This window comes from Neodiprion fabricii, chromosome 2 (genome assembly GCF_021155785.1).
Source record: "Neodiprion fabricii isolate iyNeoFabr1 chromosome 2, iyNeoFabr1.1, whole genome shotgun sequence".
Lineage (NCBI taxonomy): Eukaryota > Metazoa > Arthropoda > Insecta > Hymenoptera > Diprionidae > Neodiprion > Neodiprion fabricii.
The window spans coordinates 8,357,294-8,383,926 of record NC_060240.1 but is presented as its reverse complement, the minus strand read 5'-3'; the positions used below and the strand labels follow the sequence as shown (position 1 = coordinate 8,383,926).

Below are 26,633 nucleotides of genomic sequence, written 5' to 3'. Positions count from 1 at the left end.
CGTGTACGGGCATATGATCGTATAGACGGTTAATCGATCGATCGATCGATCAATTAATCAACTAGCGAATCGTTGGACGTTCAACGCTATCCGTTCTACAGATTAGAAAAGTGCGATATGTACCTATATTTGAAATTCAAAAATATACAGTGAAGAAATATGATTCGAGAAGAGGAAGGAGAAGAGGAAGAAAAATTTTTTACAGTGAATGAGTTGAGGTGACTTTATCACTTGTTGACGTATCACATATTTTTGTGAAATTTTTTTTTTTTCTTCTCGTTTTTTTGTTTGCACGGGGGATCACGTTCATAGAAAACACCGCGCAGCTGTAATTCCTAGCTATGATATCACTCTGCTGCATCACGGTTTTACGATACCTGCCAACGTAAGTGCGTTCTGCCTACTACAAGTTTGAAATCATCGGAGGCTCGCGTGCATTTGTGCCGATATATTAAACCCCTAAGGAATCTTCATCTATATTTAAACGCGAGGATCGAGGAAAGACCGGTTTTGTGCAACGTCGGTGTACGATATATATATGTGTGTGTGTATATATATACGTATAGTATATACGTATATGTGTATATAACGAGAAAATCTAACCGTTAATCGGTCGACTCGCCGCCGATAAATTGCGCTCGTCGTAAAGACTGGTTGTTGTCGTTGTTGTTGTTGTACTTTATGGTGTATATGTATATATGATCGTATAGTTAACGTTGTATTACATATACTCGTGTGCAGAATCGAAGAGGAAGAAGAAGAATAAAAGAAGATTGAGCGGTGCCGATTTATCGCCGATTTAAAATCAGTGCCGGAATACGAACGTATTGTTACGATACATAGAGTTAAAGAACCGTTCGTTAATTACTCGATTTTACCACGTTCGATAACCCCTGTAAAAGTACCCGAGCTTTTGATAATCTTTAATTCGTCGAGGCCAACGCGGAAAAGCTGAACGGTGATTTCGATGCCCGAACAGGAGCTGACTTTCTGCATAGATATTATCAAGATTTAAATTCAACAATTTTAATTTCTCGCTTTAAGGTACAAGGGGGAAAAAGGCGTGTATAAAATATATGTGAAAATACAGCGACGATGGGCGTCGATAATATAATAACGTGATTGATGTAAAAGGAAGGAAGAAGTGACGACGAAGGTTGTATTCGTTTAGAATAAGAATAACAAGAAGAAGAATTATTATAAGAAAGGAAAGTTGAGAAACCTGCATCGATTCGACCAAAGATATATATTTCATTTCATATATATATATATTATATATATATGTATAATAACTCCTTATAGTTCCTTAAATATTGTTTTCAAATGATGTTGAACGATTTGTTTCGTTGGTGACCAAAGTTTAAATAATAATAAGTAGATAACAAAGTAATAAACACTCCGAGACAATTAATTAATCGTAACGATAAAATATATTATCCGGAGACAGTGTATCGACGGTAAAAATACAAAAAGATAGAAAGATAAAAAAAAAAAAAAAGCTGATGCAACAAGATGTTACCATCGATAAAACGTGACACTATTACATATTACGTATTATATATTATGAATAACGAAGAAGAATCGCGGATAAATTAATTATAAAATTAAATATACGTTCGGCTGTGATTATATAATACCGGAAGTAATCCGTTCGGCGAGCGAAGGTATGGAAGAACCGTCCCAAAAGTTGTTCCGTTTACCGGGAACGATAGAAGAGGAAGAGGAGAGAGAGATGGAGATACTCCAAGAACGCGGAGATAATCAATCGGGAAATCATCTGCAGCCAAGATGCGAATCCCCGTTACTATCGATGCCGCAAAGAATTCCAACCGTTCCAAGCTTGCCGAAAAATATAACGCTTGTTCGCGTCAGCACGCAAAGTAGCAGCATCGGCGGTGGAATGGGCCGACAAGATTCAGCAAGGTAAAGAGAAACGATTTGGAACGGTCTTTCTTTCTTCCTTTCATTTTTTCCTTCTTTTTTTTTAGCAAAATCTAGCGAGCTATCATTATTTTACGAGTTTCTTATTCTTCCCAGCTCTTACGATTAGTCACTCGGTTTTACGTTCGAACAAATGTTTAGCCTGCCATCTTCACGCGTGTATTTTATACACCGTACGCGTTATCCCGAAACCTCGTCACGTTTGCTAAAATGTAGAAAGTTTACTAGGGTACGTATATTACGCTGGTATTGTACAAAGCGAATCGCTAACGGGTTGAACGATTCGATTGCGCATGCGTTGAAATTCGAGAGCAAGAGCGATTGTTTTTTCAGGATGACCAACATTTTTCAGGTTATATACACAACGGCGATCTGTTGTATGAACTTATTTACGTTGGTCACCCTGACAAATCATTTTCAGCGCATGCGCGTTCAACAGTTCAGCCGTTAGAAATTCGTTCCGTATATTATATTATACGTCGGAGAATGGCAAATCGTCAATTGCGAACTTATAGCATATTGAACCTTTTGTTTAAACGAGAAAACTCTCAACTGCGATTAACGGAACTTTAAAAAGAGATCCGACATTCAATTTGAGAAAGACACGCTATTCTACTTCTTCGTGACGATAACCGCGTAACTTTTCTTACGTTATTTTAACGGAAAACAAGAAAATTATTATTTTCTTATTTGACAACCCATCGCGCGTATAATATATTACAAACAACTCGATCGCGCAAATCGCTGTGTCCTTAAAATATTTTTAATCGTGAGGTGAAGGACGACGAGTGGCAGAAAACATGATTTGTTTTCTTGCGAAGTTCTTCGAGTTTCTTATTTACAGGACGAGCACGACACGCATACTTGAGTCGGATACGGCAATGATTCGAAACGTAATATTTATCACGAACGTTACAGTACATCGATCGGACAAAAAAATAAAATGACGCATTTATCGTATGGTATATTATTAGTGTTATGTTAGCGAGTGTGTGCGCGTTATAAAATTAAGTTAGGTACAATCGTGTACCAAGTTCAGACTCGATAATGCTCGTAACGACCGTGATCAGGATTATGATGAATCGTGATGAAACAGGCGAAGCAAAAAATGGGACAAAAAAAGCAACAGAAAGAATGAAAAACTAGTCACGAACACTTTCAGATCCTAGAATCACTGCACCTTGTGCACATATTTTTAGGTATGAAGATACATATACGTGCTTACACCTGTGTTAGGTACGTAAGTTGTACACGTAACGTTGATTTTTACGTAACCCAATGTATGTTTGCACATTATTACATCCGTCGTTTGAGATTCGATTCTTCGAAATATTCTACCGTTTCGTCTCCGCGAACATACCGTATATATATACGCAACCTTCGATAAATAAATATTCATTTCGGTAAATTCCAAATTTGAAAAGTTCCGAAAACGCCAAATTCAGAATTTTTTCTTAATAAAACTCAAAGTACAGAAATTAAGCTTTGACGAAACATCGAGGTTTCGAATGGTCCGAAAAGCAGATTTCAAAAGTTTCGAAAGGGTAAAATTCCAAAAGGGCACAACTTCGACAAGTCAAAGTTCCGAAAGTGCGTACGTGAGAAAATTTAAAATCACCCAAAATTTCGGACGACCCAAGATTTTCAGTCCCGTGAAGTTCTGGCTTGGTAAAATATCACCGGTTTGATCTTTCTTTTTTTTTTTCTTTTTGTCGGATTTTCGATATTCTTACGTGAGGAATACTGGTAATTTTGATTTTCGGTTTTTCTCATTTTTCACAACCGCTCGTTGAGTAAACTACGATGTGTGAGTATATTTTAATTTTCGGAATTTTACTCCATCGTAACTTGAATTTCGAAACTTTGAGCCGTCGGCTTTCCGACCATTCGAAACTTTGTCGTGTCTTCGAAGTTCGATTTCTTCCCTTCAGGTTTCCCTCTGAAATAATTCGGAACTGGCTCTTTCGGAACTTTTTAATTTGATTCGAAATTTCAACCCCGCCCCGCTGACGCAAGTTATCCCTTCAGAAACAAAAAATTAGACATCTTTTACGAGCCGAGAAAAGGATATATAATATAAAAAACACTTTGCAGCCGACTTGAAAAAAGAAATTTTCACTCAAAAGGTATAAATTGTAGAAAAATTTGAACCGTTTCCTAGTGAAAAATGGTATATAGTGTAATAAACCGATAAATTTTCAATTGTCATTTATAATTCTGTTTTTCAAGCTTACGAAAACGCATATCTTGTTTCCGATCCTCTCGTCTCCTTCTTCTCGAAACGTTATAATTATTTATCTATTTTTCTATACCAACCGCCAATAAACACCGACAATATTTCATTAATTATAAAGCCTTGAAATTAGTAATCAAACAACGATCAAGCTCTGCGGCGATCATCGCACATCGTCATTACGTCTATAATTAATGACTATCGTAAACTTTGCGTGTAGGTACATGCAAATTGTAATTAAAACCCGCGCTCCGCAGATGATCGTTGTCAGCTATCGCGGATTCCTCAAAGCATTGCAGAAAATATTGCGAGAATCTTCCAGGCATACACACGACGCAGTTTGCAAAATCGTAGACGTCATATTCGCACGCGTACGAAAGGATCGTACACTGAGAAAAATTTTTAGTTCCGGTTACCGCTCGGTCCTCAACTATTTTCATTTTTTACCACAATCGAACAATACAGTTCCAGGTACAAAATGAAAATTAGTTTTCTAGCTGTTACCGGAAAGTCTAGCATCCGTTACTATTCTTTCTCATTACGATCACTGTTGCTATATTTTCTTGCAACTGTTGCGAAAATTTAACGCTTGTGCGACGATAAATTGACGTCAAAGCCTTATTTAACTAAAAAAGTAGAGTAAACTTCAGAAACTGATTTTGCGTTGCAATAACCAAAAAAGGATCGACGATAGCGCAAAATGGTCAGGCGTACCTCGTTTTTCGTAATTCCAACAATATTGCAACTGTTTTTTTAACGATACCTGTTTTACTCAATTTTTCTAGTTACTATAACAGATGAAATTTTTCTCAGTGTAGCGAAAATACGTTAGCGTAATAATCACGGAGCGTCCAGAATTATCCGCGACAGTTGGTGAGTGATTGAAAAATAATTGTTTACCGTAGACATCTCGGCTCTCCATCGTTTACCGATTATTTACTCAAGCTATTTGCCACACTAGGATATTATATATCTCGGTACCTGCGCTCCGGATTCCTCCATCTGTTTGCTAATGATCGCGTATAAATGAAACGTATCTATTTTTGGGAGTTCAAATTCGATAGTTGTTAACCCTTTGATTCGCGCTGGGAAGTTCGGCTTTTCTTTTTTTTTGTTTTTCTTGCATCCTTTTATTTAATAAACTGCTTTTTTTTCGATAATTGCCAATTTTTTTCTTTGGTTCCGCATTGTCCCTGAAATATTTCAAAGTATAAAACAAATGTAAAATTTTTTAATTTATTTATTGTAAAAATATGACATGTAAACAAATGGTCGAAATTCGTCATTTTCCCCGAGAAAAAGCATTTTCTACTCATCTACCACGAAAATCCGAATGCCAATTTTTACACAAACTTGATACACACCGAAAAATTTTTTTTCTTATCGTTTTTGTTTCTCCGCGGTCCGCCATTTTGAATGTTACTTAAAAAACTTATAAGCTAAATAATAAGAAAGGACCAAAATTAAAATTAGCACTGGACTAAGGATAGTTACAGAAGAAAAGAGAAGCCAAAACTATAATTAAACGAGTAAATAGATAAAAATGAATAAAGATAAAGTTACAGAAATGTGAAAATAAATAAAAATATATATAAATAACGTAGAGATAAATAAAAATATAAATAAGCAGAAATGTACGCATAAATAGAGTAAAATAAAATAAACTAAAAGAGATAAACGGATAAATAATAATATGCACTAAATCGTTGAAACATTAAGTATGGGAATAATATCAATGTGAAATATACACCTTTAGGCATATTTTATTGCATCGATATCCGGACCCTGCAAGACGCGACGAAATCACGTATAGGTACTTCCGGTTCTCTGTATCGACGATAATTATCATAGGTTCGTATGTGTCACAGGTATGAAAGTGTATTCGTCGAAACTGTACACTTTGAACAAAGTAGGATAAAACAGCGGCCATGAATATTCGCGTCATAAATTATATGTATAAATATTTTTTCTTTTATTTATTGATTTTTTTTTTTTTTTTTTTTTTTCCATTTTGCATCTTATGTTATTTACTCGTGCCCGCACACCTCCGATATCTTCGAAGCGTTTTATTAGCACGTCTTAATTATGTTTACACCTTTGTTTGGACAAGCTGTCGTCGAGTTGTCGTCGTTTATCGCTTTTCACAACCAGCTGATACACCGATATCAGTTGCAGGTTATTATATCGCAGATTAATACCTGACTTGTTCGTATGCATGTATGCAAAATATCCGTTACGTTCTCCTATATGCGTTATAGGTGGGCATAAACGATATTACGCGTTTCACATCGTCAGCTGCATCGCAGATCCGATGTTTGTATACACAAGGAGAAATCGCGACTGGAAATTTAAATTGAATTGAAACAGATTTCAGCACTTAGTGTTATATGTTACGAGCTTTTATGAGTTACAGAGCTTGTTAAACCAGGAGGTGCAATCTTCCTGATTGTAAAACGCTGCGTTTGATACGCTGATTCGTCTATGCATATACATATACCTATATGGGGCATTCCGTGACACGTAGATCAAGATTCTACGGCGATGTCTCGGATTGGCTTTGTAATTTTTTTTTTTTGTTTTTTTTTCAACGAAAGTACGTGACGAAAAATGCAATCGTAATTTTTTCACAATTTTTCGACCCAGCGTAAAAAACCGCGCCTTCTGAAACTTTTTTACATCCATTGAAAGATGGAGGTTTCATAACTTCAAAAGACAAATTATAAGTAAATTTATGTTCATTGTTATGCCAAAAATGCAATAGAATGATCAATTTTTTTTTTTTTTTTCATATTTTTCTTCTCTATCTCTTGAAGTTATGAAATCTCCACCGCCTAATACGTGTCAAAAGTTTTTTAATATCTTATAAGGTTATTCAGAATTTTTTCAGATTTTAGAATATGGATTTTTTCCAAGTTTTTACATCATACTTCAGATACTCTGCGTAGAAAAATTCTGAAAAAATTTGCGGACGCGCTTTTCGTCCGTGTACTTTCATAAAAAAAATTCTAAAGCCAATCTGAGACATCGACGTAAAATCTTGGTCGATGTGTCATGATATATACATACATATATATATATATATATATATATATATATATATATATATATATATATATATATATATATGCGTATATAACCATCGAGTAATTCCATGCGAATTTTATTCATTATTCGTCATTGTCTTTGTCTTTTTTTTTTCTTCCTTCATTATATCGCTGTACAATATGCACGTGTCGCTACATCCGTCGATGGTGACGTTACATTGATGAAACAAATTTCCTGGATTATAAAAAATCTTTCCAAAAGAAAACGTGAGTCTTCATATTTTTCAAGATATTTTCTAAATCAGCTGTGTCACAGCTTGAACGATTTTTTTGTTCTTTTTTTCTCCTTCTCTTCGTGATCTCTCTTTCTCCCTTTTTATCAGACAAGTTAGCAATACGATTATAAAACTCACATGCAAATGAAAACGAGACTACGAACCTACGATAACTAAACGCTAAAAAACCAAGAAGTAAAAGCTTGACATTTGAAGAAAAAAACATTAGCTCGATTAGTGATAAATCGAGAAGGATAATTATCAAGACCGTATAAAATTTTTATCCAAGCGAAAAACGTAACGTTAATCGAATTTTGATGAATTACTATTTATTTCGTTGCAATGAAAGAATTCACTACGAATCATTTGTGACACGAATTTTATGCTTGTCTAATCCGTTTTGCGGTGCAGTTTGTTTCGAGGGTAAAAATATGTAAAGATCAAAGAATAGATGGGCTGTGAACATCGAATGTTTAAATAAGCGAAAGTTTAATTTGGAGAAATTAAAAATTTGGGAAGTCGAAATATGAAAAACCAAAACTATAGAAAGTTCAGAATATAGAATGCCGAAATGTAGAATCGTCAAAATACGTCTCGATGATACAGAATCGTATACAGATTATAAATTTGTCGTTCTGTATTTTCTCTTTTCGTATTCTGAATTTCTGTATTCTCAATTTTCTATACTTTAACTTTCTACAATTTCGTAATTCAGCGAATTGGATTTTCGCGTCTTTGAAAATTTTACATTTGGGTCCTTCTACTAATCGTCTATTCTAGATTTTTTCACCTCCGCACCCTTCCAGCAAGTTTAAATTCAACCCTCTAATGAAAAGATTTCCGTACACTTTAAAAATACCGAACACAGCTGGGCCAGGTTGAAATTTCGAGTTTTTTGGCGGTGAAACTTGAAGTAAAGAAATCAAACTCCGACGAAACATCAAAGTTCCGAAGGGGCAAAAATGATAAATTTAAAAATCTGAAACATCAAAATTCCGGATGCTCGAACATTTTCAGCTACACATGAATTTCAATAACTTCGATCTTTCTTTTTTTCGGATTTTCGATATTTTTGCGTTCGTAATCTTGGCAATTCTCTGATTTTCAACACCCACTCGTCGAGTAAACTACGCTGTGTGAGTATATTTGAATTTTCGGAATTTCTCTCTATCGAAACTTTACTTTTCGGAGCTTCACTCCGTCGTAACTCGAATCTTGAGAATCTTGCATTTCGAAACTTTAACCCATCGATTTCCCGACCATTCGAAACTTGGTAGTTTCTCAATACTTTGCCTTTTTTACTTCAACTTTCGCCACCAAATACTTCCCAATTAGACGCTTTCGGAACATTTCAAATTCGGAACTTCAACCCCCGCCCTCGAACCGCATAAATAATTCTTTTTCAAAAAAGTGTCTTAACCAACCGAACACAACCGCCGGCTTATCTGCGACCGGGATTTGAAAGTGGGGTCAGAATTATTCGGCGTGCACGGCGCTGGCCGATTTGTCCGGCATTTGGCAGTCAAGTTAGAAGGTGGGAGAAGAGGAGGGTTCCAACAGGACGCGGAGTATAAAATTCGAGTGGTGGATAATTGTTGTAAATTATTTCTCTCTCTCTCTCTCTCTCTCATTTATTTTTTGCGGGGCGGGGGATGGAAGGGGACGAGTTTATCGACCGAGGTGAGGGCGACGATCAGCAAGGCTGCACAGAACGGTGGTTTAAGTATTATTATCCGCACACACACGGTCATTTAAGAGCTGTCAGACCGGCAAGCAGGCAGATTCAACACACTCGCTTACCTACGACACGCGTACATATACATATACATATAGATATAGATATTGTTCGCACGCAATCATTCTGTTAGGAAAAAATTATCTCGCACAAATTTATTACTTAACAACTTGTTAGTCTTATTATGAAGCTTGATTATCGAAGCCGTAAGCATGACGTCACAGTGGCACTGGCGAACTGACACTGTAAGTCAGTAGAGACGTGCCGTCCCAACTTTATATACGACGACACGACGACGGATAGAAGAGATGTATTCCGTCTCTCCAACCCCAGTAGAATATCTGCGGTGCAACCGATCCGTTGTTCAAGAAATAAGACTGCGTCTGTCGAGTCGTCTCTCATTGTCAGATTCAAATTGCAATTCGTCGCAAGCCGCGTTTTAATACCGTTCGAGTAGGCGTGTCATCGACAATCGTCGTAGTTATATCCGCGCGTAACGTGAAGGAATTAATTAAATAATTAATTAATTAATTGGTTAGCCAATTACCGATACTTGAGGTATTCATTTTTATCACGAGGTAATCGCACGTTGATTTTTTATTAAATTATTGGTTTCGTGTTGGCTGGGAGGAACTTTTTGCAATATGCGAATATAGCGAGTGCATGAATTGCGAAGAAAATGCTTGAATATCGATGCTTTGTTTGAATATGTAATTTAAAAATTGAAATATTTCACATTGGAAGATTATTTTTTTTTACAAATTCGATGAAGGCACTTTTTTTCTTTTTTTTTTTTTGATTCATCATCACTTCGGCGTCGTCAGAATATTTCATTTTGCAACGTTGATTACGATCGGCAAATTACAACGTAGAATCGACCGTTTAAAAAGTGAAAAAAAATCTGTTTCGTTAAATTTGTGGAAAATAGTGTTCTCAACGAGAATTAAAGTTTAGTAAATCCTACGAGATTACCATATTTTGAAAAATTTCCATGCGATTTAACCCTTTGAGTCACCGTGGTAAGTATTCTTATCACCTATTTTATATCCATTTTTTGTATATTCAGAGAAATTTGCAAATTTTTCTTTGCTATTTCCGATAGTACGCTAATTGGTTTTTTAATAATCGTGATTAATTATTGCGATATAATGTAAATTGTTATTGATTGAAATAAATTGAAGGTCTAATTCATTTTCGAAAAATTTACCCCTCTACGCATTACGTACACGTTTCACATAATTTACAAGTTTTTCGGATGCCTGATTACGAATCTGAAATAGTATCTAAAAAATTCAAGATGGCGGATCCAATATGGCGGATAAAAATTTCAAATTCGATCGAATCCGGTCAAAAAACTCTGTACATGAGTTTTTTGGGGTCGGTGGTTACGAATCTGAAACCAGATTTTGAAAATTCAATACCGAGAATCCAATCAGCGACCCCAAAAACCCTGCATATAGTTTTTTGACCGGATTCGATCAAGTTTTTAATTTTTGTCCATCACGTTGAATCCGCCATATTGAATTTTTGAAATTAGATTTCAGACCGATAAAACCATAGAATACTATCCGGTTACAAAATTTGACTCCACACAATAACGTGTGACTCAAGGGGTTAAAGCGAAGCATTGATATCGAAGCTCTCGTTTTTAATTCCAGTATTTTCAAAGCGACGTCTTCGAAGCTTGAATCGCGAAAAATAAAAATGATTCGGTGAATGTCGTACTCCAATGTTCGACTATCTCGTGATAAAATTGATGATGGAAAGGAAAGAAAAGTTGAGGATTTTCGGGCAGCCCACGGAAGCAGAAGCTTCTCCTCGACTCCTTGAGTGGCTGGTGAGGTGCGTTTAGAGGGAGAGGGAGAGGAAGGAAGTGCCAATGACTGCTGAAACGCTCGCCTGCATCTCCGACGATTCGCCGACTCCTCTCATCCTCGGCTTGCATGCTTGCCGGAAATCGAGCCCGTCTAGCCTTCGGAAATCACCCCCGATTACACGCCCAAGGAGTCGTCCGAGCTGGTTGGTTCATTGAACGAAGGTAGAACGTAACACGCGATCTATCCGCACGATTCATTCATTCCTCATCCGTATTCATTCATTCGTACGTTCGCCACACCCGCAGAGTTGGACCGATTTTATTCGATCATTTTTTTTTTTTTTTTTAGTACATCACCGAATTTGAAACTTTAATTAGAAGTAGATTGAGTTGATCTACGCTCGTTGATCAGCCTCGTTATGTAACAAAAAGCGAATCGAAAATGGTATACTAAATAAAGTACATTAAATATATGTATAGATATGTGTATAAAAATCGAATAAATTTTGTAACGTGTTTTGCCGCACGTGGAAGTGGAAAAAATCTTTCATTCAAAAACATCGTCATTGTGATGGTATTTGTATTATAACACATACGTACATGTGTAAGCACATAAGTGAATTGTTATTAATTTGAATAATTTGTTACTCGTAATTGATCGCTCAGCATAAATTATTGCGTTATATTTTCACATCGAATGGGATTTGTTATTTACGATATTCATAAACTGCATTGAACAAATCAGGTTTACGAAAAAGCAGTTTTTTTACTTTATTATAAATTGTGAGTCTGATAAAATTTGATAAGTATTAACGCGGATCTGTGAATTCTACGGTAAAATAAACGTCGAGAGTAAAATTATAACCAAAACATCTTAAGCTGGAGTATAATTGTGGCAGAAAGAATAATCAATCAATAATACGAAGTATAAACTCGATACGACTCGATGTTTATTTGCCTGCCGCGCATTGGATTCTTCCCATGCAATTTTCCATAAAAAGTTTGATAAAATATGTACGCATAATTATTATTCATCACGCGCCTACAGCAGATACCAAAATGGATCCATCATTAACTGCACTCGAGTAAATAAACGCTAATCAAAATATGCATATATATACATATACATGGGGGAAAGATACTGAATTGAACAGATATTAAAATAACTTGAGTAGGAGAGAAGACATTTATAATAAAATATACGACGCTTATGTTCGAGAAAACAAACCAATTGTATGATAGACGATAATTAATTAGTTGTACGCGATATATTGGAAGACACTGTACTCCAACATTGTTGTTAAATTATTGAGGGGAGTTTAACCTTTCAAAATTGATTGAAACGAAGAGAAAAGAAAAAAGAAAGAAACAAAAAAACTATCGGAATAAAAATTATTAATATACATATATGATGTAATGAAAGGCCTAAATCTATTTACAATAATTTACAAACGTGCTCGGTGTATATTTTTACAACCGCCGTATAAAACAAATCTGCGCTCGCCCTGCTAATTGTACGAAATAAAATTTCATCATTTAATTACAGTGATGCAATTATAATCTAGAAACGGGTCACGGAAACAAAACAATTTTTAATACTGCTGTTTTTTTTTTTATTGATTTTTTTTTTTTTTGTATCGATATTTTTAACTGCGCGCGTGAAACGATACAAAATAAAAGAACCGCAGCATCGCGTGTCAACGAAAATTACGACAAGTCGTAACATTTGGTGACATGATTATTTTATACACAAGATTCGCAAAAATTCCAAGATTGGTCTGTAATGTATAAATTATTATCAATTTAAGCGTGTAATGCGATAAAACCAACGCGTTACTCCCACGTATTAATAAACCTAACAATTATTAGCACAACGGTTGTAATTAACAAATGCTACGTCATATCGATGTTATTAAGCGCAATTGCGGAGCCGAAAAATCGTGAATAACTTTTACGTAAGGGCGAAAAAGTTGTACGCGAATAGACGGTGAAAGAAAGGACGGAAAACATTGGAAAGATAAGTAAAAAAATATCGAGTTACACGTATATATATATTATATATATATATATCGATTAATTCTCGATTAATTATATCAATTTATTAAGCTTAATTACTCGGAAACGGCTTGTCTGACAAAAATCTATAATCAGACCTTTTTTGTAGGGAATTTAATTTTGTAAAGGGATAAGTGAACGTAAATTTTTTCACTTCAATATTTCGACAGTTCTGACGTAAAACATCAAATTATTACTAAAAATCAAAAATAGCGATGATAGACCTCTTAAAGTTAATATTAAGGGCTTAAAATTTCATGAAATGTTTTTTTTTGCCATACTGAATGATATTCTCAATATATTTAAAAAAAAAAAAAATAGTCAATTTTTTTGGCCCAGTCTAATATATATATATATATATAATGAGTAAGCAAAAAATCACAAAATCACAAGTAGGATCGAAAAAATTAGGAGAATTCATGCAACAAAAAAGATGAAAACAAATCCTAGACGTAAACGCGATACGATTAATAGAACATTAGAAGCCGACGTGGACCGCGCTAAGTTTCGCTTCAATCAGCGCAATTCAAGTCTATGTAGACGATATTACAGCGATTATACCCGGTGGGTCGGGTTTGTGCAAAAAGGTGTCCGCAAGGTATCGTCGAAAGGCGCGTGGATGGATTTAACTTTATACTTACTAGCCTCGCGAATTTTTTTAGTTAGTCACAAGTTTGCGAGCCGAATGATCTGATAAGGCGTTGCAAGCGTCGCGTAACACGTAAGAGGCTGAACGCAGTTCTGATAAGAAATTGAAAACGGTAATCGTCGGTAAGAGCAAGACGTCAGTCGCGTACCCGTCACCTGAGAATCGCGCGCTTACGATTCAAGCTTCGCCTCATTTCCGCGACGTTTTTCGTTCCGCGTCTAGTATCCGTAAAACTGCTACAAATTTTTTTTATCCAAACTAAACGAAAAAAACATATACCAAACATGTATAAACATACAGGCAAAAATTTGAGTTCGACGCATATTCCTTGTCAAGAAGAACGGTGTTTTTAAACATTTTTTTGAATCCCTTTTTATTATTGTTTCGATGTAAAAAAAAAAAAAAAAAAAAAAAAAAAACACCGTTCTTTATTCTTTTAACGTATTACAGAGGTGTAATAATAATAACGATATTCGACTAATATTTATACGAATCGACGCTAATCTAATTTGCTAGACTCGCAAGTGGCAGTGATTTATTTTCATTTTGCTCTGCCTTCCTTCCTTCCTTCCTTCCTTCCTTTTTTCCCATCTCTCTCTCTCTCTGTTTTTGCAAATTACCAGTGCAAACGCGTCGTTTAGAGGCCGATAATTGGTCGGACAGTCAACACCGAAGCGACGGTATATAAAACGTTTCAAGATATTACGTGTGATCAGTATATCGTAACGAGTCGACGTAGCAGCGACGCGTGTACCTGAAAGATCGACGACGATCGTCGGTCGATCAAACGTTACTTAATAACAGCAAGCCGACCGGCTATATAGCTTCGTACATCAAAGTTCTTCACGAATTGGAATTATTGAGCAGGCGCGATTATGACGTGTTTTAAAATCGCGAGAACTAGTCTTGGGATGAAGTGACGTCGTGATAGAGAGAGAGGGAGAGGATAAAAAAAAAAAAAAGTTTTAGAAAAAAGTTTAATAAAAAACACACATACGCACACAGACAACGAGATGTTTATATAAATCTGCGAGTATAATGATCGAGGAATCAAATAGCGGTTGACAAGAAACGAAGTGACGAGAAAAATTGGGAGAGAAGAACCGTGTTTAGTTTCTCGTAAATTACGATTTTTGTTAAAACTTGGTGGTAACTTATATACATATATATACACATAATATATTATTCAAGATTAGCAGTGATTTAAGTCATCGCGCAGTGTTTTTTATTTTATTTTATTTTTTTAACATCTTATTACGCGTAACAGTGAAAAGTGAATTTATTCATCTTGTTTTTTTTTTTTTTATTTATTATTGTTGCACGAGCATATAATGAGCACAAACGGCGGAATACCGAATAGCAATTCGAACGGGCAATGTTACTCCCCGGACAGCGGTGACGAACAAAATTTGATACCGAGATGGGCTCAAACACCGATAATCGTTGGTGTACCGAAAAGCCCGAATGCGTCATTCAGAAGCAGGTATTTTAAAAATTATTTCATTCACGCCGAATAGAATTTTAAATTAGGAAATGAGAAACTTGTTCCAGGAAGAAAAGAATCCTAGAATTACCTATATATAAATATAATAAAAATAAAACACAAAAATTTTCTCATCGCCGCTTTTTATTGTTTTACCCGTACTCCAACTTCGATAACGTTTCATTTTTCTCCATTTTTAATTTTAATTCATTTACTTATTTTTTTTTCCTTTGTTCGGCTCATTTCTTTTTCTCCCGGTTCCACGCGCGAACTTAATTAACGACTGTGCAAATATCGGCATACGCATTAAGGTACGGTAAAATCTACAGGCTTCGTTCATTCACCAGTTTGTCCAATACGCATTGCTAATTAATTTAAAAACATGTAAAAGTGTAATTTGCATAATACGAATAATTCGCTGAATCTTGGTAAAATATTTCTTATTCTTTATTTATTTATTTATTTATTTTTTACGAAATGCCTAAGGTAATACCTAACGAAACCGAAACGAAAGAATCTTAGTAAAGTTTTATCTTGCGTGACGATCGAATTGAGATTTTTGGTCTGCTAGCCACCTTGAACAACGGAGGCGACCTCTTATCTTGAGGAATTTAGCGTACAAGGTATCCGACTATTGTGATCCCTGCATGACACAGTGGCTCACAAGCCTTGAAACATCTCCGTGACAAAAAGCCCCGATAAGCGCAAAGGTGGGTTTAGAAAAAAAAAAAAAAAAAAAAAAAAAACTTACAATGCGTACAGTTGTCGCAGACTTATTACACCGCGTTTAGACGTGTGGTTATTACAAACGGAGATTTGAAATTCATTCTAACTTTGAGTCACGCGTGCAGAGGTACGAGATGTTTTATATATATATATATATATATATATATAACGTATACAATACAGGGGCGTAGAAATTACAGACGCGAGTTTGTATTACAGAACGACGCTGAAAGACGGTGGGAGAAGAATAGAGTCTTGCTGCTCTTTTCATCTCTTTGTTAAACTCGTACACCGTCGAGATTTGCTTCCGCTAGAAACACAACCGGTGATGTTTTACAGATAACAATTATCGTCGCGATAGAGTTTCAGCGTTCCCGTTTTGCGTGCAAAAAAAAAAAAAAAAAACGTCATTTGGCAAAAACTATCGCGAATTTTTTTTATAGATAAATTTAATCGTCGATAGAAATAATGATTATCTGGAAAAAAAAACAACTCGCGTATATGGCACAATTAGTTCTGATATTAATTTCACCGACGATAAATATCACGAGACGATATCTCATCTGGTGACGTATTTCCTTGAACTGAATTATCAACGCATTCGTTTCGTCTCATTGTCAAATTCTATTCTTTCTTCTATTGTCGGTTTAAGCAAAGCCTTCAGTCCTTCTAATTTCTGTGAGTAAATCAAAGGGTTGAAAATAATTTGTAGATTATTTTGTTCCGTTTCATTCATGCGGATAATATGTATATGAACAATCTTTACGTCGAATCTTTAGTAGGTTACGTAGTTCGGACTTGAAGATATCGTTTCAAGGTAATAGATTACCGATTTCTAGGCCGATAAGGTCGAGTCGAGAGGCATCGGATTGACCGTCAAAGGACGAAAGACCGGATTTTGTTATTGGGGTGGATTAAATATTCGAAATTGATCCTTTTCTAGTATAGTTAAAAAAAAGTCTTTTTATAAAATTGGGTCACTGATTGGATTCACCGCACTGAATTTTTAAAATCCGACCTCAGATTCGTAAATTTACATTATACCGCAATAATTAGTCTGAAGTATTAAAAACCTGTTAGTATACTATCAGAAATAACAGAAAACCGCAGAGAGATGTATTGAAAAGTTGTCTGAACATGCAAAAAAATGGATATAAAATAGGTGGTAAGAATACTGACCATTACGACTGAAAGGGTTAACGAAACGAAGAATATACAAAACTGACAATGAGAGATCGCATCGCGTTTTTTTTTTCTTCGACTGTACATACAAATTATAAGATAAAATAAGTATATAAATGGCAAAGTAATAAAATTCACAAAGAGACGATTAAATTTCAAGAGATAAGAATGATAATTATTGTTTATTATGGAATAAATGAACAAAGCTACGGGCTTTAAAAATTTTCGCAAGGCGTTACCCATCGCTTAGTAATTCTGGACCAGTCGACCAGTTTCGTCACCCGCGGAATGAGTTTATATTATTATTATTATTATTTTCACCCGTCCCTCAACCGTGCAAATTTTTCAATCAAGTCTGACTACTTACCCGAAATATAGGAATAAAAGAAACAATTTTCATCGTCCTTGTGTTTATTGTGCGCGAATGAGAGTTCCGATAACATAAATGCGATTATCAAAAAGACCGGTGGAACGTTGTGTGTTTCTACGACATCAAATTTTCCGAATGGAAAAAACATCGGATGTGGCAATTATTCGCGATGCGAAATGCGAAGGAAACCCTCGTAGGTTCATTTACATGCTGACAAATACTTCAGAGATCCTCATTTTAACGTAAATAACACGTTTTCGCGTGACAAGTTTACCGATGAATAATTAATTCGTTCAAAGTCGTATATTATCTTAACATAGGTGTATATTTTTTTTTTTTTTTTGCTGTTTTTTGCTTTTTTTCAACACATATCACCAGAGCTAACGCGTGTGATGTAATTACGTATAAAACATAGTCGACGTGGTTTTTGTCTATAAATTATTTTCACCTCATACTCATCTTCGCTTCTCCCGTTCTTCGTTCTTCCACCAGTACGTACGTGGATAATGTATTCCTTCTCGTCAAAAGAGGGGGCAAAAACAAGTCGAAAATAATCATTGCGATAGAATTTTCTGATCGGTTTCCAAATACAACGTACGTTCGCAATTTACGATACTCTGCAAATGACGTTTGACAATTACAAACGTCGCGGTGGAACTAAAAAGAGGAATAATAATAAAAGTAATGATATTATAGAAACAAAACGAGAAAAAAAAAAAAAAAAAAAAAAAAAAGAAAATAAAACTAAAATAACGAAATATCTAAACGTCTCCAAAGACAAAGACATGACAGGTTTGCAAAGTGTGTTTGAGATAAGAAAAAAAAAAAAGAAAAGAAAAATAAATTCCCTCTGCAAAGATTGTCACGTTGTCGCACAAAGTGTATTTCTCGTACATTGGCATACGTGTATGTTACACATGTACACATTACATTTCGCGCGTGTATCATTTTGTAGAATTAAACGAGCTGACGAGTTTATCAGTTTATCACACGTTGCACACGTTTACAGTCCATAAAGGACGAAATAATACAACAATCATAAACTATGACTGAAACGATGTTATACACCCCGGTTATCTTATCTTTGATAATCTTTACCTATTTTCCCATGTATTTCAACGAACGAATTCGCGTATCCGACACATAGCTGATGTACGTACAATATACATACAATATACATATTGTATGTGTAACGTGGACGTGACGGGTATTTTAACGGAAAAAGAAAATAAATATAAAAATAACACTCGGTACAACGGAAATGAAATTCTCCCATCGATGTAACAACGGTATATAATGTATTATACGTAATATATGTAACTACGGGTAACAATAACGTCACGCAGAACTTGTACATTGATATAACTATACGTACACTTGTGCCAATATAGATTCATCATTTATATTGACGTGAAATAAGAAATATGCGTAAAAAAAAAACACAAATATTATAAAAATGATGCATAAGTATGTTAGAACAAGGTCGATCAAGTATAACATATACATATACATATATATATATATATTGAACATTAGTACCGATTATACTTGAACACCTAATGTCCATGGAAAATTATTGCGGCAATTTAACACGATCCGAAGACGTGTGAAGAGGTCGTAATTAGACCAAGCTCAAACAATTGAAACTGGGTCAATGCTCGTTGTTCTCGTTTTCTTTTTTTTTTTTTTAATTTTATTTGTCTATTTTTTTAGTCAATGTCAATGGATCACGAAACTTACAGTGATTGATCACGTGTGGCTGCTCGACAAACCGTTGTTAAGATTCTGAGTTGATGATCGAGAAGCTTAAATTAATTGTGGCGATATTAATTATTCTTTACCGCGTCCAGTTGTAATTTAATCCTTCGAGTCATACAGTGGTAAATATTCTTACCACCTATTTTATATCCACTTTTTGTGTGTTTTGAGAACTTTTCAACATTTTCTTTGCTATTTCTGACAGTATGCTAATACGTTTTCAATACTCGGTAGCAATTATTGCGACATAATGTTAATTGTTATTGTTAGAAGGAAATTGATTGAAAAGAAAATGTGAAAATTGAAGGAATAATTCATTTCCGTGAAAGTTATCCCGCTAAATGTGTACATGTTTTACATAAATTATAAATTTTCGGAGTCACTGATTACGAATCTGAAATCGGATTTCGAAAATTCAGTACGGCGAAGCCAATCGGTGACCCTAAAAACCTCTGCACAGAGTCTGTTGATCGTATTCGATGAAATTTGAAATTTTTGTCCTCCATGAGCCTGGAAAACCATAGAATACTGTCCGTTACAAAATTTTACTCAGCAAAACAGTCTCGTTCGGGATGTGAAAGGTCGTCGACGACTCACGATCGTTGATATCCGCTTGTTTCAGGAGCCGTTACAGAGCAGGCCCAGTGCGTAAAATTCGCCGACGCGCGGTGTTGAAGAACGGAGAATGCAACGTGCTACAATCGAGGATATCGCGACGATCGTTGCGTTTCCTTCAGGACATATTCACAACATTGGTGGACACTCAGTGGCGTTGGACGCTGTTGTGTTTCACACTGAGTTTCCTCCTGTCCTGGTTAGGTTTCGCTGTGATATGGTGGCTGATAGCTTTCACTCACGGTGACTTCGACGAGAAGCACCTGCCGGGGGTTCAGGTGGAGAACAAGTGGACACCGTGCATATACAACGTGGTCTCGTTCACTAGCTGTTTCCTATTCTCAATCGAGACCCAGCACACGATAGGCTACGGTAGCAGAGCAACGTCGGAGGAGTGTCCCGAGGCCATATTCGTAATGTGTATACAGAGCATAGCCGGTGTTATGATCCAAGCGTTCATGGTCGGCATAGTGTTCGCAAAGATGACGAGACCAAAGCAGAGGACGCAGACGCTCCTGTTCTCGCGCAACGCGGTTATCTGCCAAAGGGACGGTGAGCTGTGCCTGATGTTCAGGGTCGGCGACATGAGGAAGTCGCACATAATCGGGGCGACGATAAGGGCCCAGATAATACGCTCGCGAACGACGAAAGAGGGCGAGTTCCTCTCCCAGCATCAGCAGGAGCTCACCGTTGGCGCTGACGGCAACGACAGCGACCTATTCTTCATATGGCCGATGACCATCGTCCACAGGATACAGGCCGAATCGCCGCTCTACAACATGTCGGCTGAGAACATGCTGACCGAACGCTTCGAGGTCGTGGTCATACTCGAGGGCACCATCGAGTCCACCGGTCAAACGACCCAGGCCAGGTCCTCCTACCTTCCTCAGGAAATACTCTGGGGTCACAGGTTCGAACCAATGGTCAGCTACTCCAAGGAGCGACAGGGATACGAGGTCGACTACTCACTGTTCAACAGCACCGTCCAAGTCGACACTCCGTTATGCTCCGGCAGGGAACTGGCCGAGTTCTACAGGGTGCAAGACGACCTTCGACACGGCGGCGGTAAGTCGATCAAAATCCACACCAACGACACTTCGGTGACACTAACACCAACACTCTATCCACTACAGCCAGATGGTTTCCAAACCTCGCATGCGCGTTTACAAAAACTAACCCCAAGGTGCTTCATCCGACAATCTTCACTCTCTGCGTTCTCCCACCCGCTTGTTCTTATCGCTGCAATGCTTAAAACGTGTTTACGCTTTACTGGGTGTTTAATTGGTTGTATCCTTATGGTGTCTGACTGTTATTGACGCTGGTATCGCAGATGCCGGTGGTGGTATGCGGAAGGTTCCAAGCGAGCCAAGAACAGCCCCAGCTGTCGTCACGCAGGCTTTTCACCTGGACCCTAATTCCGGAACACGGCTAGTGCCAAGCCAGGATCAACCGAGACTTCACCTAGAGATACCAGTGATCACTGAACCGCCTGATAATTGAAACACAAAACGATCTCTTCACGCACACGTTGTAACGGACGGGGAATCAATATACACATGAATGTCTTTGTCGCAAACCCGTTAGCGTTTCCCGTACGTGTCACACTCCGTGTCCCTTTGTCAACGTCGAACTTTTTCAATCGATTGGGAGAACGCTGGTCGGTCTTGAGGATAAAAGGATCAACGTCTAATAAACGAGAAACAATTTTCCACGCGATATCGCTTTGATTGGTTGTGCCGTCGCATCGCTATTTATATCGTAATGGTAACGTTGTACAATGTTTAATGTGAATCTGAGAAGAAGAAAAACGATGTCCTAATCAGATGGCGGAAAGAAGGAAACAATGTCCTGGAGAGTATTACAAAACAATTATACATGTATGTGTCAGGTGAATACTGTCATAGTTTGTTTTTCGTCGCACGTCCGTTAATGTCCGACTGTCTATGCATAAATATTTTTTTCTTGGGAAAAACTATCAAGTATAGATATACACAAATAATATCCGGTCAATTTCCTCACTTTTCTTACGTACGCATGATTCAATTTGGTCCTCTTTTCTTTTTTTTTTTTTTTTCTTTTTTTGGTTATTGGTGTTTAAGTCCCGTTAACTTTCCTCTTTCTCTCTCTCTCTCTCTCTCTCTCTCTCTCTCACTTCATTACTCGATACGCCGTATACAATGTCCGATCATACTACATTCACTATACATATACAAATATTATGGTACACTAAGTTTAACAAGGATGCACGAGGTTTCTGGTGATTGAGTGAAAAAAAAATAAAAATAATAATAATAATAATAAAATAAAGACAAAAACAAAAACACAGAAATTCCTCTTTTGGAAAGAGTGAAAAATCGGTGCTGGTCTAAATCGCAGTTGATATTGTTGAGAATATTTTTCCGGAATACGAGAGAAATTTTTCAGGTTACCTCGTCGACGAAGACGGACTCTTGATTGAGAATTATCAAGAGAATAATATGCAGGGTGGGCACATCGTTAACGCACAGACGGGAATAAGAGCACCCGGACACCGATTGGTACACGCGGAAAGTACGAAAAGCGATAACAGTTTAGAGGACAGTGCAATCGGGCGAAGTATTTACAGAGATAACTCGATAGCGTCCCAGCAACATAATCATCATCATCATCATCAGCCGGCTAATCCGCACCGGGAACCAAATCATCATTACAAGAACCAAGAGGGTGATTTGGACGCGATTGAGGTAATCGACGAGGACGATCTTCACCAACTACCGGACTCCGTGAACAGGGAGATACTGAAGAACAGTCGTGAGATAGTGTACGAAGAAGATTCGAATAATCTTTCAAGGGACGAGAGTTTCCTGACGATGCGACAATTCGGTAGTAAGAAGAACCTCGAGATCCTCGAGGCTAGCAGACCGCTAATTTCTGGTCGTCGACACTTCGTCAGGTACAATCCGTCGTCGGACGAAGCTGAGAAGCGATCGTTAAACGGATCGCGGAGGAATCTGAGCAGCAGAAACCTTCACTCGAACCAAGAGGAAGATAAGCGTTCTCTGAACGGTTCGCGGAGGAATTTGAGCGGTTCAAAACGCCATAACCAACCGAATTTTGAAAAGGCGGAAAGTTTGCACGGCAGCACGAGGAACCTGAACATCGGTAGCAGAGAGAACCTGATCGGTTCGCGATTTCAACACGGAAGCAAGGAGCTCCTGACGACGACGACGACGACCAAGCGGAACACTTCGGTGGTCAAGGGTTCCAAGGAGACGAGGGACGCGAAATCGAGACGAAGGAAGGACGATAGTGCGAAAAAGGAGGTTGAGATCGAGATCGAGGGACCGGTTGGGCCGAAAAACGAACCTCCGAACCTTCACCAGGTCGCGTTGGCAACCTACTTGTCATCGCCGTCCGAAATGTCGCCCGAATCGGGCATCGTTGAGGGTTCGGTTGTCCTCTCAAGTCCCGAGGCGGTAAGACGGGACCTTAAACTTCCGGCAAGCTCAGTTATCGCGAGGAACAGAAGAAGCTACGAACACGCTCAGCTCCAGGATGTGAATGCCGAAACTACCACGTCACGTCCCGGAAGTGGGAGCAGCTCTTCCGACAGCGATTCCTCGTCCAAAGTTAACACTCCGCTCGTAGTTTTGCCCGGTAAGACCGGCGTCACTTTAGCCAAACAGAATGTATCTTACACGAGTGTTTAAGAGTTTGAAGTTCGTAACGTTGATGTAACGAACGATTTTTTTCCTTTTTTTTTTTTTTTTTTATCATTATTTCGCAACTTTAGGATCGTCTCAAATTAAATGATTTATTTTTAAAAAGCAAAGTGTGTTCAAATCTTGGAAATTAGAAAAAAAAAAAAAAAGAACACGATAATTTTAATTTCAACATTTCGTTACAATTAACGTTACCAACTTCAGTCCGGTGAGTGTTTAAAGTTTCTGTCAGTCTTCTGTCTTCTGTCAGTTCTGTCTTTTCTCATAAAAATCTATTCTTTCATTATTTTTTTTTAATTTTCGACGAACAATCGCTATCAGAGTTAGAGGGCATAATAGACCGTCCGCGACATTCTAGAAAAGGACTTTGAAGAACTTTTACCAAGAAATGGTAGGATGAGTGTGTTAATTAAATATTCCAGTTATCGAGGAATCGTGTATAAAAGAAAATTATCAACTAAATATCTAAGCATCTTTTAACGATGTATAAACAATAAACAAATTGAGAATTATTAACCGCCGGTCGGTTAACTTTCCCGAGTGTATAAAATATCGTGTCATCTTGTATATTATATATACGTATGTATTATTATTATTATTATTGTTATTATTATCATTGTTATATATCTATGTATATGTTCGATGTGCAATATACTATCTATACGCATAAGGACCAACAAGCCCGCAAATGCATTCCTTCGGAACTGTATATTGAAGGAAAAACGGAACACGAATAATCATCGAATATTATATATATACGATATTTATAATGAGAACGATTAAATTCAAGTTTTCCAAAGGTTGTATAAAAATTTGATATACATTTAATAAACACCGATATTTGTATGCGCGATATAATATGAATCGATACCAGTTGCACTATAACTGTAAGTATGTATGTGAAATTAATTGTATACTGTTGAAACGAAACCGGTGAATTGTAATAGAGTGTAAATAACGTGTATAATAGAAGAATTTGGAAAACGTATAATTATTTCGTGTGACAAGGGTCGTTTAATAATATTAATTGAAAAGAAAGAAAAAAAAAAAGAAAAAAGGAAAAATATTAATAATATTATTATTTTCAACCCGAAACTTAGTCAATATTTATTCTTATATAATAAAAATACGTAACACGTCGTACAGAAGATATGACAATAGCCTAATTTTTAATTAGTATGTATAATCTAGGGTATACGTATATAATATACATATACATCCTACATACTGTATACATATAATGTATCATGTATTTATAATAGTCATTCCCCCGACAGAAACAAATCATAATTTTACAATCGGTTGTTACTACAACGTAGTAATTCTGTAATGCGTATTATATGCATAAATATGCACACCACATATATAGGTATATGTATATAATATATATATATATATATGAATATTAGATGGAAAAACAATGGAAAACGAATGAAAAAAAATTCGATTACCGTTACGGAGGAAGACAAGATCAATTTATTTCAAATATATATACATATTTATATATATATGATATGTTATCCTAAAAGTTCCGAAAGCGGAGAATCTCGAATGTTTTCGGGGCGAAACTTAAAGTAAAGAAACAAAACTTTGACGAAACATCAAACTTTCGAATGGTCGAAAATCCGACGCTCAAAGTTCCGAAAGGAGAAAATACCGAAAAGACAAAATTCCGAAAGTGCGAAAAGAATAAGGAGTAAAATGAGCCATCGTGAGACTGTTTTCATGCAGACCATTCTGATTTTTGGAATTTCTGATTTTTTACTAGCACCCGACAAAAATGTAGTAACAACAGATTTTGTGTATGATAAAATTTCCTATAAGTTTTATTACAAACTTTTTTCTGTATAATGTATAGGTTTTTATTTATAGCGCGTCAAACTTTCTTTAACACGGTTATTGCTAAATATATAGTTAATGGTTATTGAAACATTGAGAATGGTGTGAACCAAATTTGTAGTACATAAAATTTTCAGTAAACTTTGTTTCAAGTTTCTTGCCCTATTGGAATTTTTGCTTGTCGAAATTTTGCTCTATCGTAACTTTACTTTTCGCAATCTTGCATTTCGGAAATTTGAGCCGTCGGTTTTCTGACCATTCGAAACTTTGACGATTCCTCGAAGTTTTGTTTCTTTACTTTAAGTTTCGTCGCGAAAAAATTCGGAATTCTGCGCCTTCGGAACTTTTGAAATTCGGAACTTTGACAACGCCCCATAATATGCGCTACAGAAATTTTTGTTTTTAATAAACAAAATACGAAAAACTTCAACTACTAAGCAATGTTGTTTCACAATTCATTCTTCCCTCTTCATCTGGCCCAAATGAGATCCCACATGAATTTATATTAGAACGAATAATAGTGATTAACGAACGATAGGCTTTTACATTTCTTCACATTACGTGTCCGTCGGACTTCAAGTCCAACTATTTTGCACGATACAGATTCCAAAATATTCAATTTTAAATCGGTATAAAACAAAATAAACGGATCTATTAGAAATGTATAAATAAAAATATGTCGATTCGTTTTCGTTGACAATTTTGTTACTTTGTTGTCAATGATACAGCTGATCTAATAAATGTATACGTATGAAAGTATAACGAGGAGTCAGCTGAATCGACGCCGCCTTGTAGCGAGGAATGTATTTTAATTGCAGTGAAAAAACAAAGACGATATGAATAAAATGGGGACGAGAAAAAACGAGTCGCGCGAAACTTCGCGAGCTGTGATCGTTACAATATCTTGTTTTTTGGAAGTAAGAAAATATACGTTATAACCTAACAATTTTATCCATAACTAATGAATGAAGTAGTAGATATGGAATTTCGAATCATCCGATCGGTCGAAATCGGTACGACTTTTTAAATGATAAGAAAAATCGGGCCAATTCCCCGCGTTAATATCACGAATTAACAATTATTGTATACATCGTATTATCTATTTCTGCGGCGGTCAACAGTCTTTTCGAAATACGGCGATACACTCATGCAACGACTTCCATCGGACGGGTAAAACATTATGTACTATACGTATATTATATATATAAATG

The 26,633-nt window shown here is 36.5% G+C and overlaps 2 protein-coding genes and 1 long non-coding RNA gene across 17 annotated transcripts in view; 2 read left to right on the top strand and 1 right to left on the bottom strand.

Annotated features, from left to right (window-relative positions):
* The window catches only part of LOC124176325 (G protein-activated inward rectifier potassium channel 4-like), a 54,394-nt gene extending 34,371 nt beyond the window's left edge, over positions 1–20,023 (top strand). For 10 of the 11 annotated variants that reach the window (XM_046557454.1, XM_046557455.1, XM_046557456.1 and 7 more), the window contains one exon: positions 10,887–11,018. The gene's annotated coding sequence lies outside the window, so the exon portion shown is untranslated. Of the gene's footprint in view, positions 1–10,886; positions 11,019–19,889 lie in introns of those variants that run through there. The other variant, XM_046557453.1, reaches the window with a different exon arrangement.
* LOC124176328 overlaps positions 1–26,633 on the bottom strand; it is a 69,636-nt gene that overhangs the window by 34,451 nt on the left and 8,552 nt on the right. The window lies entirely within an intron of this gene.
* On the top strand, positions 1,303–25,848 carry LOC124176324. 4 transcript variants are annotated; one of them, XM_046557449.1, is made up of 3 exons: positions 1,303–1,923; positions 19,890–20,947; positions 22,307–25,848. In XM_046557449.1, exons 1-3 carry the CDS (start codon positions 1,667–1,669, stop codon positions 23,569–23,571), a joined length of 2,580 nt encoding a protein of 859 aa, XP_046413405.1. In that variant the 5' UTR covers positions 1,303–1,666; the 3' UTR covers positions 23,572–25,848. The 4 variants fall into 4 exon arrangements, with proteins under 4 accessions (XP_046413405.1, XP_046413407.1, XP_046413408.1 ...); XM_046557451.1 differs by lacking the exon at positions 1,303–1,923 and adding an exon at positions 11,097–11,247; XM_046557452.1 differs by lacking the exon at positions 1,303–1,923 and adding an exon at positions 11,097–11,266.

Coding starts and splice junctions, on each gene's coding strand:
- LOC124176324 (XM_046557449.1), top strand. CDS start 1,667: ATGGAAGAACCGTCCCAAAAGTTGTTCCGTTTACCGGGAACGATAGAA. Junction 1,924..19,889: donor GGCCGACAAGATTCAGCAAG/GTAAAGAGAAAC, acceptor CGCTTGTTTCAG/GAGCCGTTACAGAGCAGGCC. Junction 20,948..22,306: donor CGACCTTCGACACGGCGGCG/GTAAGTCGATCA, acceptor GAAATTTTTCAG/GTTACCTCGTCGACGAAGAC.